This window comes from Malus sylvestris, chromosome 10, assembly GCF_916048215.2.
Source record: "Malus sylvestris chromosome 10, drMalSylv7.2, whole genome shotgun sequence".
Lineage (NCBI taxonomy): Eukaryota > Viridiplantae > Streptophyta > Magnoliopsida > Rosales > Rosaceae > Malus > Malus sylvestris.
Window position 1 is genome coordinate 42,679,753 of NC_062269.1, and position 15,344 is coordinate 42,695,096.

At 41.7% G+C, this 15,344-nt stretch overlaps 1 protein-coding gene, 1 non-coding gene and 1 pseudogene across 3 annotated transcripts; all 3 read right to left on the reverse strand.

Annotated features, from left to right (window-relative positions):
- Positions 1 to 1,239: 1,239 nt before the first annotated feature.
- LOC126586578 (inositol transporter 4-like) lies at positions 1,240 to 1,915 on the reverse strand (annotated as a pseudogene).
- An 8,812-nt stretch (positions 1,916 to 10,727) lies between these two features.
- Positions 10,728 to 10,808, reverse strand: TRNAL-CAG (transfer RNA leucine (anticodon CAG)). Its single transcript has one exon. It is a non-coding gene; the product is annotated as a tRNA-Leu (tRNA).
- A 158-nt stretch (positions 10,809 to 10,966) lies between these two features.
- Positions 10,967 to 13,966, reverse strand: LOC126584804 (inositol transporter 4-like). Of its 2 annotated transcripts, none has more exons than XM_050249152.1 (7): positions 13,747 to 13,966; positions 13,372 to 13,537; positions 13,178 to 13,248; positions 12,724 to 13,059; positions 12,509 to 12,616; positions 11,745 to 12,347; positions 10,967 to 11,533 (listed from the first exon to the last, which is right to left on the reverse strand). In XM_050249152.1, exons 2-7 carry the CDS (start codon positions 13,502 to 13,504, stop codon positions 11,051 to 11,053), a joined length of 1,734 nt encoding a protein of 577 aa, XP_050105109.1. In that variant the 5' UTR covers positions 13,505 to 13,537; positions 13,747 to 13,966; the 3' UTR covers positions 10,967 to 11,050. The 2 variants fall into 2 exon arrangements, with proteins under 2 accessions (XP_050105109.1, XP_050105110.1); XM_050249153.1 differs by having other exon boundaries at positions 13,626 to 13,752.
- Positions 13,967 to 15,344: the final 1,378 nt, after the last annotated feature.

Below are 15,344 nucleotides of genomic sequence, written 5' to 3' on the forward strand. Positions count from 1 at the left end.
AATATTGCTACCTTAGGTCATGGTTTCACCCTTTGCAAAAAAATAATGGATTTTTGTCGGCAGTGGGAGAATAAGAGCGTTGGATGTGTGGACATACGAAAAAAGATAGATTAAGATCGAAGATATTCGAAGTAAAGTAAGAGTGACCACAATGAAGATAAGATGAGAGAAACTCGATTAAAGTGGTTTGGATACAACTCAAAATCTACAAATGCTCCGGTTAGAAAATTCGAGTATAGGACGGAGGGTTAGGGTAAAAAGGGTAGATGAAGACCTATGAATACTTAGAAAGATACTTTAAGAAAAGATATAAAGTACTTGAGCTAATGGAAGACTTGACACAAAATCGAGCACAATAATGTTTTATGATTCATACAGCTAAATTCACTTAGTGGGATAAAGTTTGATTGTGTAAGAGCATAGGGTATAATGAAGGGAGCGGATGTGAATGCTTCTATAGAAAGTCCTTGTGCTCATAATTGCGATTAAAGACGTTGAAATTTTAATAAATACTTGAAAGGATATATGGAAAAGCATATATTGGTATTTTAGAAAGCAGTTACAGGTGCTTTTTCAATCTATAAATACTAACAAATGGAAACTATAGAAAACTAAAACATGATGGGCCATATTATTAAGGAGATAACGTGACATGTACGTATCAATTATCACACAATGCGCCATCAAAGTATAAGGATCTGAAATATGGTCATTCCAAAGTAATTCCTCAGCAAAAGTCTAAAGACTTAACACGATCTAGACATATTATTCTTCAAGTTTAGCTTTGCCTTGGTGTCCTTGGGAGCAAATAGCTTGGGTCTGAAGCCTTTCTGCAGTAACTTCTCAACCTCTTCAAACCGCATTCCTTTGGTTTCAGGGACTAGGAAGTAAATGAATATGAGTCCAACGAGAGAAAACCCGGCAAAGAGGAGAAATGTTCCGGCCGAACCCAGCGCTTTTGTGAATGTCAAGTATGCTTCACTAACTATGGGATTGGCTAGTTTGAAACTGGAGCGACTCCTCCGCCAGTCCCTCTGTATCTCAGCGGGTATATCTTCAAGCTCATGATCCATGGTACGGTTCCCCTTCAGGGCGCATACATTGTAATGTACAATCCCCATAGTATCACTGCAAATATTCCAATTTTACTAGGGCAACCTTTGCTGTACCATGTCCTGTGTTCTCCACGACATGTTCTGTTTAACATAAGCAACATCAATACCAAGTTATATGCGACACTTTCCGTTGTAAGATCTTATGTTAGACTTTGAATTTGAACATTTGATTGGTGTCGTCTGTTATTGAGTCGGTGCATGTAGATTCACAATCTGACAATATAAGCATTTACGTCACTAATAGCAATTGTGTTACATACAAGCTAGCTATTATGATTATATCACCTCTATGTAAAGCCATCTTAGAGACTCTGGAAGTGACAACATCAATATGAACTGAACAAGGGCTGGAACTCCGGCGACTCCAAGCATCCAACGCCAGGTTCCTTGAGCTTGGTGAAGGTGACACTGATAAGGTCTGACAAGAATTGTCCTCTCGTACATAACATACCATTGCTGCTAACAAGACGCCCCTGACTCTAATATGTAGAGGGGTGCGGTCATAGAAGCCATTCCAACTCCCAAACCAACTATAATTCTCCCAATTGCGATCATCCACTTAGCTGGAGCTGCGCCCATAACTATTGCCCCAACGAAGAACACCACGTCCGTGATTAGGATTGACTTTTTCCCGCCAAGTGTGTCGTTCATCCATTCACCAACAGCAGCTTCAATGATGGCGCAGCAACTACCATGCTCACTATGGTCTCCTGCAGCCATGTTTTCTTGCCAACTTCGCAAAAGTCCTCCGAATTTATGGCAATGCCCCGGAGATCACACATGCAGCACCACACCACCACCAACAAAACATACAATTAATTAGTACCAAAGAAAATTAGTCCTTTGAATAAATTAATTGTTCGTGTTAAGATACCATTGGTTACCTGTATCATATCCAAAAAGGAGGCCTCCGATGACAGCAGAGAGCGCGAGGTGCATAATGTCCGGCGTCCTCCAACACTCTGTGAACTCAGTTTTACTAGAAGGTGGGGCTCCTCCTTGACCATTTTCTTCTTTTTTTATCCATTGCATCACTATACCTACTGCATTTACTGGTTTATATGTTTCATTTCTATATGCATTCCATGTGTTAATTATATAAGATGGCCATGTAGTTTTGATAAATAATATGCAGACGCATGCAGCAAACCTAAATCATACAAACATGCATTTTTTTTGGCAGTAAGATGTGTTTGGGTTAAAAACTGAACTTTAGGCCCAAGGATAGAGTCGGCCCAAAAGGAGGCCTGGAGGAATAGAAGATCGAAGCCCAGCCGAGACCTGGGAAGGCAGGAAAGGGCCTTTTCTGACTTGATACAATTCACAAAAGCCACTTGCCTACCTACCCAAGGACGACCAAGTGGTGTAGACTGATCAGACTGCACAGCCCATAAAGTACTTTATGGTGGCATTACATGTAATAAAGCTGATGAGTCATCACCCTCAGACCGCATTCGGGCAAAGCTGTTGCTACAGGAGCTAAACCGAGTAGTCTATAAAAGGAGGAAGAGAAGACAGGAATAAAGACACTCAAACAAACAAACAAAAGCACAAACTCTGCTCAAAAAGCCAGATTTGCCTTTCAAAACGAAGCTGTAGTCAGCCCAAGCTTTCATCCCCCTCGGGATAATATTTTCTCCTAAACTTTGTAATAGCTCTGCTACCTTGTTCAAACTTGTTGTAGTATCGATTCACCCTTTTGTATTCTCCTTTCCCCTCTCCACCTAAGCTTTCAGACCTTTGATAGAACCACAAAGATAGGGACCTGCAAGACGATCAGCCTTAATTGATAAGGTTTAATCTTGCCCGACCTGCTTTGTTATGTCTTTGTCTTTTCTTTCTTTAAAGTCTAGCGATATGTTGTATGTTTTTAGTTATATGCAAGTTGTTTCTAGCAAAACCACGATGACAAAGCTTTCTCAACACTTAGGATCTGATTTAAATATATCTTCAATGCTTAAATTAGATCCAAGTCCTAAGCCCGCAGGCATGTAAATCTGATTAGTTTAAAAGTCCTTGGCCTCAAGGCATAAAAAAGAACTTTATGTGGACTTAACCCATCCACGACAATCCTTGATAAACGAGAAGTCCGAAGTTACTTGGGGCGCAAGTAATCGACCTACCTTCTAGTTTTCTTTCTATTATATCATGATTATCATAGAACGCTTAAGCATGGGATGGACTCTAATGGAAATCCTCAAGGCCTACACCTAAGGCCCCACAAAGGCATCCATTTGGATTCATTCTATTCAGCGATCTTAAGAGTCTAAGCATAAGAATGAACTCTGATGGGAAGCCTCAAGGCCTACACCTAAGGCCCCACAAAGGCACCCATTTGGGTTCGTTCTATTCCTTGGATTCGGGTAATCAGAAATATAATGGTTAGAAGACTCCTACAATCACAAGAATACATATGATGCGTTCGAGTACTGGTTTAGTTATGTATGGGAAGCCTCAAGGCCTACATTTAAGGCCCCACAAAGGCACCTGTTATAACTAAACACGGTTTATTGGATACATATATATATATATATATATACAATGAAAGAACGACAACCATTTTACATCTGCCATACTAAAGATGGCAGTGGCATGCCTGAGCACCTAAATGTTAACCTTGATTGTGAGCCTCAAGGCCTATACCTAAGGCCCCACAAAGGCACCTCTCAAAGTTAACTCTGTCCTTCTCTTTCAGCCTTGCCCGAAGAGCCTTGCCCGAAGAGTCTTGCCCGACGAGACTTGCCCGTCGAGACTTGCCCGACAACGCCCAGAAACGAAGCAGAAGCCCGACAGCAGCCCTCAACCGGCGCCAACCTCCAGGGGAGCTGTGTGCTCGTCGGCCAGGAAACATCCCCAGCGGAAATTCCTGCCACGAACATAGTTTTGGCACGCCCGGTGGGATAGAACGAATCAGAAGATAGAGAAACGGATATGCCAGAAGACTTGCAGAACACGTTATTCCAAATGTTGCAACGCTTGGAGAAAGCCTCCACGAGCTCTAGAAGTGATATTGATGTAGTTCCTCCCAGAGGAAAAAAACGTAAAAACAACCAGCCAGACGGGATGGACGTGATAATCAACCCTGCATGTCCCTTTCCAGAGGCCCCTATAAATATGCTGAATATAACATGGGCGGAGAAGGGAAAAAGGAAGATTACAAGGGAAGAAGAAGAAAGACTGGCCAAGAAACCTTCGGAGAAAATAAACAAACTACCCGTGTATCCAAAGGCTGCCATAATCAAGGGGATGGTTATGTGCAGTAAATGCCAGTGTGAGTGTGAGCTCGAGATTCCTTCGGCTGGAGTCCTCATTGATCACGAGTTAATCAGGAGGAAGGAAGAAGATGCAAGAAGAGAGGCCCGCGAGAGAAGTAAGCAGACAACAAGGAAGGACACCTCCCGAAGTGTTTTTCAACGCTTAGGAGGTGATTCCCAGCCCAAGGCTTTGTCAGAAGTGTTTCGAAACCATGAAGCTTCTGACGAGGCAGAAAAAATGGAGGCCACAATCCAAAGAGGTGCAAATCATCCTCAGAATGGCCAGATGAGGAGGGAAGTCAAGAGAACTGATGGGATAGCTAATCCCGACAGAAAAAGGAATTCTGCCCACCTCGGGCGGAAATGGTATGTAGTCGGAAAGAACGGACAGCCTACCAAACCAATGGGAGCCTCTATGATCAGGAGGGTTCAAAGGCAGCACAAGGCCTACATGAATTCCTTAAAAACCCTCACTACCTCTGAAACTTCAAAAACTCAAAAGATGGAAAGAGCAACATCTGGAGGTAGTAGCCAGCTCCATTGGCGAAATAAGAAGGAGGTAGAGAAAGCCAACATCAAAGCAGAAGGGGTGGGGGATCATGTGCCGCAGAGCCAACATCCTGGGAAGTATAGGATCTTGAGAAGAGCTCAAGAAGATCCGATCATGGTACCAACTCCTGGATGAAAGCCGGAGCCTATTCACATGGGAACCGTTGCAAGACCACTGCCATTGGTGGATCCCTTTGGTGAAGTTCCAAAACAAACGCTGTACGAGGGCATGGGTCAACTACAACAGAAGGGGATACCAGAACCTCTGCTCCCAGCCGATGCGTTAGCCTGGTTAGATGAATTCATGGACCATATTGGGAGCAAGAAGGAGGATGTACTCGAGCCCAGTAATTTCCACATCAACATGGCGTATATATTATCCGCCACTTTTGGTGCCAGACCTGATCAACCTACTATTATGGAGGGTGATTACTTAACAACATAGCCAATGATGGCACAAGTCAATGTGGATATAGCGGAAGAAGAAGACTTGGGCAAAGCTGAGCCCTCAGAAACATCCAAAGGTGGTCCTTTAAGGATTTACACAAATGAGATGGTGTTTAGCCGTCCGAGTATTTCGTTGGCCAACCATCTGAAGCCTATATATGTTTCAGCTCACCTAGAAGGTGTGCCCTTCAAAAGAATTTTGATTGATGGAGGAGCAGCGGTTAACGTGTTACCGGCCAAGCAGATGAGGAAGATGGGGAGAGGTACAGAAGATCTTATTCCCACGGACCTTACGGTCTCTAGCTTCTCAGGTGCCATCACTAAGACTCATGGCATATTACCTTTGGAGGTGGACTTGGGATCCAAAAAGATAATGCTGGCATTCTTTGTGGTGGACTGCACCTCCACTTACGGAGCCTTACTTGGAAGAGATTGGATCCATCAAAGTTTAGCCATACCTTCCACTCTTCATCAACAAGTGGCGGTATATCATGAGGCGGGTGTTGAAGGACCATGCTTTTGGGAGATGGTAGAGGCCGAAACACGGCCGTTCCTCCACTCGGCCAATGTTGCGGAAGCAGGTTTCTACAATCCCAACGTAGGAATCTTGAAATGTTCAGGAGCTGATAAGAACGGCCGCCCTACCAAGGTGACGGCCCAAAAGCTTTTGGAACAAGGAATGCTCCTTACTAAGGAGGAGTGGATAGACCCTGTCTCATACCAATTTCCCTACACCATCAATGACTGAACAAAAGAAGAAAGATCAGGTCATGGCAGTCAGATCCCTGATTAAAAGGCTGTTGGTATATGGGAAAGGAAGAAGACAAGAGAGGGAGCAGGAAGAGCAAGAATGGCAGGAAGAAGCTTCGACCAGCCAGCATGAAAATGAAGAGGAATCTTGCAGTGAAGAACTGGATAAGGCTATTCAGATGGCCGAGTGCATATGTGATCTAGATGGGCCAGACGACTTGCCTGAGAGCCCAGAATTGGTCGAATTTTTATGTGCAGAACCTGATAAACCATCACCCGAAGTTCAGGATCCTTTGGAAGTTATTGATCTAGGCACAGAGAAGGATCCAAGACCAATACAGATCAGTGGTTTATTAGGGGCCAAGGATCGGGCCAGGATTATTTGTCTCCTGCAAGAATTCAAAGACTGTTTTGCTTGGCATTACACCGAGATGCCAGGGTTAGATCCAACCTTGGTGGAACATAGAATGCCCATCAAGGAAGGATATAAACCGGTCAAGCAAGTACCACGGAGGATGTCAAAGGAGATAGAAGAAAAGGTCAAATAAGAGATTGAGAGGCTAGTGAAGGCTGGCTTTATCAGACCAGCCAAATATGTGGAGTGGTTAGCCAACATCGTACCCGTTTTAAAAGCTGTAACAAAAGCAGTACGATGTTGTGTTGATTACATAAATATTAATGGCGCTACACCAAAAGATGAGTACCCCATGCCTATGGCTAATTTGTCCATAGATGCAGTATCAAAGCATAAAGTTTTATCTTTTATGGATGGAAATGCAGGATATAACCAGATAAAGATGGCTCCAGATGATATTCATAAAACAGCTTTTAGGTGTCCTGGTCATGTGGGGGCATATGAATATCTGGTCATGCCATTCGGGCTCAAGAATGCTGGCACAACATATCAAAGAGCAATGAATGCCATTTTTCATGATCTAATCGGCCAGAGCATGGAGGTCTATATCGACGACATCGTGGTGAAATCTAAAACAGAAGAACAACATCTAGTAGATCTCAGGCAAGCATTGATAAGGATGCGGATCCACAAATTGAAGATGAATCCAAAGAAGTGTGCATTTGGAGTAAGAGCGGGCAACTTTTTGGGATTCTTGGTGCATCAGAGAGGTGTGGAAGTGGACAAAAACAAGTCTCGGGCAATATTGGAATCACCTCCACCCACCAACAAAGTGCAGCTTCAGAGACTACTAGGCAAGATCAACTTCTTGAAGAGATTTATTGCCAATTTAGCAGGAAAAATCCAACCGCTGACTCCTTTACTAAGGTTGAAAGATAAAGAGAATTTCGAGTGGGGGCCGACCCACCAACAAGCATTTGACAGCATCAAGGCCTACCTAACTTCTCCACCAGTGCTGGTACCACCTCAAAGGGGAAAGCCCTTGAAGCTATATATTTCTGCTTTGGAAAAGTCAATTGGGAGTTTGCTAGCTCAAAATAACGAAGGTGGAATGGTCTGTAGGAGGAGCTTCTGCTAGAATTCGGGCAAGAGCCACACCCTCTGGAAACTCTAGATTGACAGCCCGAAATTCTGGAAAATACCATTGCAGCCAGATTTGTACCATCCAGATTGGTCCATTCAAGTTGGTCTCGAATGGCTCATCCCGAGTCATTTCAAAAAGAAGGTGATAAAGGTGGGAGAGAAGAAATAGACCTGTGGCTACATCATTAAAATTATGAAGAACCTCCACCAAGGGGATCCATTCTACCCTCACTCCCTTGGATTTGTTGGGGAAGACATGCTTATTGAGCCAGTAAAGGAGAAAGTACATATGCTATTGATTTTTGTCAGCCCGAGGGGAGCCTACTCCAAAATTTTCCTTCACAAAAGGGATGAATCCCTTAAAGGAGGTCTCATAGCTCTTGAAAGTGACGAAGTTATAGCTCAGAGGAAGGAAGGTTGTGGAAGAACTCGAGCTCCCGGTGGTAGAAGACGGGACACAATCTTGAGAAACATCTACTGTCCTGCCCGACGGCCTCAACCCGAAGACCTGGGCCATATCAAGAATGGTGGGAGACATGGGGCCCATACGAAAATCGAAGGTATTTGTGCCCGTATTCCAAAAGAGGAGAGCAGAAGCAAGCAATTCGGGCTTAGGGACAATGGAAGTCTTCGAAAGCTTGAGCAGTTCATAAATACCGTTATTCATCCATTTCTGCTTGAAGAAAGGCTCTAATTCGTCAACCCATTGGGCCCAGGTGGGATCATTCATCAAGGGAAATCATCAACGATATGATGACCATTTCGAGGAGGAGATGCCCGACCCAGCCAGATAGGGATTTGGGGAAAACCAGTTTCCCCTGGGCATGTTGTCTTCCACTACTGAGGGGACCCGGGAAATCCAGGCGGGACCCAATGATTGTACCCCATGCGTCTCAAAGAAAAGCTCAGAATGCAAACCTGCCAGCGGGCGATGCAGCCCGTTGAGTAGACGGCATAGGGTGGCGATTCCGTCGCCAGACTCATAAGATGGTGGGGTTTGGCTGGATCCTGAAGCCATTTGATGAAGATAGAGAAAGAAAAGAAAGAAAGAGGATAAAGATGCAACCTTGTCGGGCAACAGAGAAAGATAGTGGGGAAGTAGGAAAGTTTTTTTTCCGCAGAAGGATTCCTTTCGCAGAAGTTCAATCGCAAGGTATTTGTGGGTTTAATAAGGAATCTCTTTCAATTAATATTGGGGCCTGGAATTCCAGGTTTAATATCAATTGAAGGGGGCACTGTTTGGGTTAAAAACTGAACTTTAGGCCCAAGGATAGAGTCGGCCCAAAAGGAGGCCTGGAGGAATAGAAGATCAAAGCCCAGCCGAGACCTGGGAAGGCAGGAAAGGGCCTTTTCTGACTTGATACAATTCACAAAGGCCACTTGCCTACCTACCCAAGGACCAAGTGGTGTAGACTGATCAGACTGCACAGCCCATAAAGTACTTTATAGTGGCATTACATGTAATAAAGCTGATGAGTCATCACCCTCAGACCGCATTCGGGCAAATCTGTTGCTACAGGAGCCAAACCGAGTAGTCTATAAAATGAGGAAGAGAAGACAGGAATAAAGACACTCAAACAAACAAACAAAAGCACAAACTCTGCTCAAAAAGCCAGATTTGCCTTTCAAAACGAAGCAGTCAGCCCAAGCTTTCATCCCCCTCGGGATAATATTTTCTCCTAAACTTTGTAATAGCTCTGCTACCTTGTTCAAACTTGTTGTAGTATCGATTCACCCTTTTGTATTCTCCTTTCCCCTCTCCACCTAAGCTTTCAGACCTTTGACAGAACCACAAAGATAGGGACTTGCAAGACGATCAGCCTTAATTGATAAGGTTTAATCTTGCCCGACCTGCTTTGTTCTGTCTTTGTCTTTTCTTTCTTTAAAGTCTAGCGATATGTTGTATGTTTTTAGTTATATGCAAGTTGTTTCTAGCAAAACCACGATGACAAAGCTTTCTCAACACTTAGGATCTGATTTAAATATATCTTCAATGCTTAAATTAGATCCAAGTCCTAAGCCCGCAGGCATGTAAATCTGATTAGTTTAAAAGTCCTTGGCCTCAAGGCATAAAAAAGAACTTTATGTGGACTTAACCCATCCACGACAATCCTTGATAAACAAGAAGTCCGAAGTTACTTGGGGCCCAAGTAATCGACCTACCTTCTAGTTTTCTTTCTATTATATCATGATTATCATAGAACGCTTAAGCATGGGATGGACTCTAATGGAAAGCCTCAAGGCCTACACCTAAGGCCTCACAAAGGCATCCATTTGGATTCATTTTATTCAGCGATCTTAAGAGTCTAAGCATAAGAATGAACTCTGATGGGAAGCCTCAAGGCCTACACCTAAGGCCCCACAAAGGCACCCATTTGGGTTCGTTCTATTCCTTGGATTCGGGTAATCATAAATATAATGGTTAGAAGACTCCTACAATCACAAGAATACATATGATGCGTTCGAGTACTGGTTTAGTTATGTATGGGAAGCCTCAAGGCCTACATTTAAGGCCCTACAAAGGCACCTGTTATAACTAAACACGGTTTCTTGGATACATATATATATATATATATATATATATATATATATATATATATATATATATACAATGAAAGAACGACAACCATTTTACATCTGCCATACTAAAGATGGCAGTGGCACGCCTGAGCACCTAAATGTTAACCTTGATTGTGAGCCTCAAGGCCTATACCTAAGGCCCCACAAAGGCACCTCTCAAAGTTAACTTTGTCCTTCTCTTTCAGCCTTGCCCGAAGAGCCTTGCCCGAAGAGTCTTGCCCGACGAGACTTGCCCGACAACGCCCAGAAACGAAGCAGAAGCCCGACAGCAGCCCTCAACCGGCGCCAACCTCCAGGGGAGCTGTGTGCTCGTCGGCCAGGAAACATCCCCAGCGGAAATTCCTGCCACGAACAAGATGCTCCTGATGTACAAACTAAAAACAAATACAAACTCGAGTGGAGTTTGCAAAAATAGCGAACAAACCTAATGTACCAACTCGAGCGGGAATTTGCAAAAACAGGCACGAAGAATAGCAGCTTTATAAAGATTTTTAAATTTCCAAAAAAGGAATTTCAGAAAAAAGGATAAATATATGTCAAGAATGGGATTCGAACCCATGCCCTTTCGGACCAGTACCTGAAACTGGCGCCTTAGACCAACTCGGCCATCTTGACTCTAGTGTTTAAAACCAACCAATACAATTTAATATATTCTGCGTCAAGTGAAAATTTTCCTTTTACGAACATGTTTATTGTCTAATCATGAATTATATGAATTATATGAATTACTTGGAGCTGATAAGAACAAAAATTAAAAATAAGAAAACAAAAAATCTGCAAAGACTTGTACAGACTGACTTGGAACTAAAATATGTCTCTTTAGAACACCCACTAGTTTCAGAATTCATATAAGAAACTCAAGAAAGTTCAACATTTTTGGCAACTTCCTTGCTCTTTGGAGCAAATGGTTTGGGCCTAAACCCCTTCTGAAGCAACTTCTCAACCTCTTCAAACTGCATTCCTTTCGTTTCAGGAACTAGCATGTAAATCGCTACGAGTCCAATGACTGAAAACCCGGCAAAGAGGAGGAACGTGCCGGCAGAACCTAGAGCATGAGTCAAGGTCAAAAATGTCTCACTCACAATGAGATTGGCACTCCAATTCGCAACTGCAGCCATTCCTCCACATGTCCCTCTGTATTTCAGAGGGTATATCTCCGAGTTTACGATCCACGGAACAGTTCCCATTCCAGGTGCATAGACAATTATGTACAATCCCAACAGGATCACCGCAAAGAATCCGACTTTGCTTGGACAACCTTTGGTGTACCACACACGATGTTCTCCCCGACATGAGCTCCTGATTTCGTCATTGGAAGCCAAACAAGCGCCCGGGGCAAACTGACAGTTGTAACAACAGAGAAAACAAAGTAAATTTATAAGGTCACTCTTACAATTATATGACAAGGAAATCAGGAAGGGAGGAGAGGGAAGTGAACTCCGCACATCCCCCTTCTTCCCCTGCATGACGGACATAAATAAACATGTGTGTACAGATGGAAAAAAAGTGCGTGTGGATATCATTTCCTCAAAGTAAATGAGGTGTACTTACATTGACTTTATTAGCACAGAATCCACACTCTGCTTTCAAACATGTCATGCAGTTCCATGATCCAGGATTAGGAGCAGAAACATAAGCTGAACATGTAGAATTGCTACCGAAATGTGTGGATTCCAAGTTACTAATGCGTGGAGCATGAGATGCTGCCTGGAAAAACACCCCGGATAACACCACCAGGCAAGTGATGATCCCAATCATGGAGATAATCATCAGCCTTCTCCTTCCGTATCTATCTATGAAGCACATGCTGATGACAGTGCCAACCACGTTGAGTCCTGAAGTGATCAGAGAGAGTGCCAACGCGGTCTGGTTGGATGCAAACCCAGCAAACTGGACAATAGTTGGGCTGTAGTACATGACAGTGTTGATACCGACAAACTGTTGAGCCACTTGGACAGTGATGCCTGCATAGAGTCCTCTTCGGACAACGGGGTTGTTGAGGGCACCCTTTAACCTTGCTAGCACACCTTCTCCAGCAGCTCCCTCCTCGGCCTTTTCAGCTTGGACGGATTCATGCAAGGCTTGCATTTCACGCTCAACTTCTTTGGCAGGATAAATTTTCTCTAAGATGGCCCTAGCCTCATCTGCCTTATTCTGGTTAGCAGAAAAATTAAATGCTAAGTATGGTATTATATATGTCACGGAAATTGAATGATCATACAAAAAACTAATGGATGTAAAAATTTCAACATGTTGGAGTAACAATGACCATGATCCGCAAAAAACACGGACGCAAGACTTTGATTATAGATCACCTCTCTGTAGAGCCATCTGGGAGACTCTGGGAGTGACAACATCAATACAAATTGTACCAAAGCCGGAACTCCTGCTACGCCAAGCATCCAGCGCCAGGTCCCTGGAGCCTGAAGCAAGTTAATGTACAACAAATCATTACGTCGAAATTTGGATATAAGGTAATTGAAACCTTGAAATGATATTGAACTAAAGCCTCAAATGTATTAGTTGGTACCTTAGTGAAGGCAAGATTGATAAGGTATGACAAGAACTGTCCTCCAGTGATAAGAAAACCATTTGTACTGACAAGGGCTCCTCGGATTCTAGCAGGAGAGGCTTCTGAGATGTAGAGAGGCGAGGTCATGGAAGCCATTCCAACTCCCAAACCGACCAGAATTCTCCCAATTATGATCACCCACGGAGCTGGTGCAACAGCCATTACTATTGCTCCAATGAAGAACACAAAATCTGCTGCTAGGATTGATTTTTTCCGGCCTAGGGCATCGTTCATCCATCCGCCAATTGCAGCACCAATGATTGCCCCTGCAACTGCCATACTCACTATGGTTTCCTGCACATCAATGTCAATGAAACATACCAAAAATTTAGCTGACATACATATAAATATGAGCTTAATTAACCAGACTAATTAGTAATTAACATGAGGAGAGAAATGTTGAGTAACTCACTTGCAGCCATGTTTTCTTGTCAACTTCGTGAAAGTCCTCGCGAATGTAGAGTAATGCACCAGAAATCACACCTAAAGTACTCACAACAACAGACGCAAGAAAATTAACAAATTGCAATCGTGCATATGAATTTGTCCCTTGAATTATTTAAAGTAATTTCTAGTTTTAACAGTGCTATGTATGATTTAATGTACCTGTATCGTATCCGAAAAGGAGGCCTCCAATGCCAGCAGAGAGAGCAAGACGCATTATGTAAGGCGTCTTCCATGTTGTCCTCCAACACTCTGTGAACTCTGTCTTGCTAGCAGGCGGGTGTCCTCCCTCCATATCATTCACTCCTTCTTTCTACTAATCCTAACCCTGAAACGCACATACGCCCGTTAACATAGCTGAATTACAATTTCAATCACCAGCAAATCCTTTGAATTTTCTTGCAGCGAATTAATACCATAAAACAAACCAAGGAAACAAAACATGTTCAATCCAAATACAAATCCTTTGGTGGTTCTTCAACACACAAGCAAATAACAACAACGGAAGAAGAAAACGGCGGTGGTGGAAACTTTTACCGTATTAGTATGAGTATGCCTTACGGTGGAGCTCTTCCAGTTTGTTCTTCCTTCTGCCGGCTACTTTTGAATTTTGATGACTATGTTTTAATCCAATGGTCCACCGCCGCTAGATTGACCTGTATTTTGTTTGATAATGCAAATTTAAGAATTTGGTTTTGTTCTAAATGAAATAAATTCGTCCATAAACGTATCTGAAATAAAATAATTTTGTAAATTATTCCTTTATTTGTTTCGATTGTTGAGAGTTTTATGCAAATAGAACATAAGACATTTAAGGAAGAGTGAGAGTGTGGGGATTGGTGAGAGTAACTACTAGGAAAGGATTCCAAATGGATAAGGGAAAAAAGAGCATGATAATGATAAGGATTAAATTTATAGATAAAATTTTATAATCTAAATAATACACAAGTTGATAATTGAATTATTACTTAATCGTTAATAAACGAGTTTATTTTTTGAATATAAATTTTATCTAAAAGTTAGTCTCTCTAATACATTTCCAGCACAAAGTCGTCAACATAATTCCAGCACAAAAATGGTGAGTCAAAATTTAAGGCGATTTAATTTGAAACAAAGAAAGAATGAAAGAATTTTTCGTTTTTTTCAATACAAACAAGGACTCATAACACGACATCAGGTGTAAAGGTTATTAAGATAAAAATGCATATGGGTGGATTTTTAAAATAGCTCACAAATTAGACTTAAAAAAAAATGTGTGTCAAAAACGTGTTTTGAATCGTCCTGTGTACAAAGTGTATCAACTAATACTTATATGTCGCAAATAAAGAAAAGGAAGGCACTATCGTATATTTGGACATTAGTATAAAGCATTAAAGTTAGGATAAAGACTTATTCCCAACTAATTATTGATTATAGAAATGTTATTATTTGTGAAAAGGTACGTTATAATATGAACATCAAAAAGAGTTCATCAAACCAGGCATGAACAACCACGAGATGACTTAGCAGGGAATAAATTTCTTACTCATATTTCACATGGTATGTTATGGGTTCGATATCCTGATGCTGGTGTGGCTATGAGGAGTTGAAATGACTTGTGAGCCTTTTCGAACCTCAAAACGATGAACTTCTGTGACAAAGGCACCAGGTAGTCTTCTTTTAGATTTTTTTTAAAACTTTTATAAATAAAAAAATAATAATAAGGAGTAATTAGGTTTTCATCCTTATTTTTACTACTCTATTGATTAAAACCTTATTACTTTTCAATTTTTAATCAAGGTCCTTTGTATTAATAATATCATTAATTATTTCAATAATAAAATATTTTTTATTTCTAAATATATTCATTTAATATTAAAAATGTTACAATTAGTATATTTATATTTATGGCTAAATTTTTTATCATATATTTTTATTTTTAGTTTGTACCCATTTTTAATTTGCAACCCTTTTTTAATTTGTACCAATTTTCCTTTCAATTTTAATTTGTACCCATATATTAATTTCTTTTTGTGCCCATATTTTTTAAAGTTTTATTTGTATTGTACCCATATTTTATTTATTTATTTGTACCCATTTTTATTTTTGCTAAATGTACCCATTTTGAAGAATGTACCCATGTTTTGATACAATAA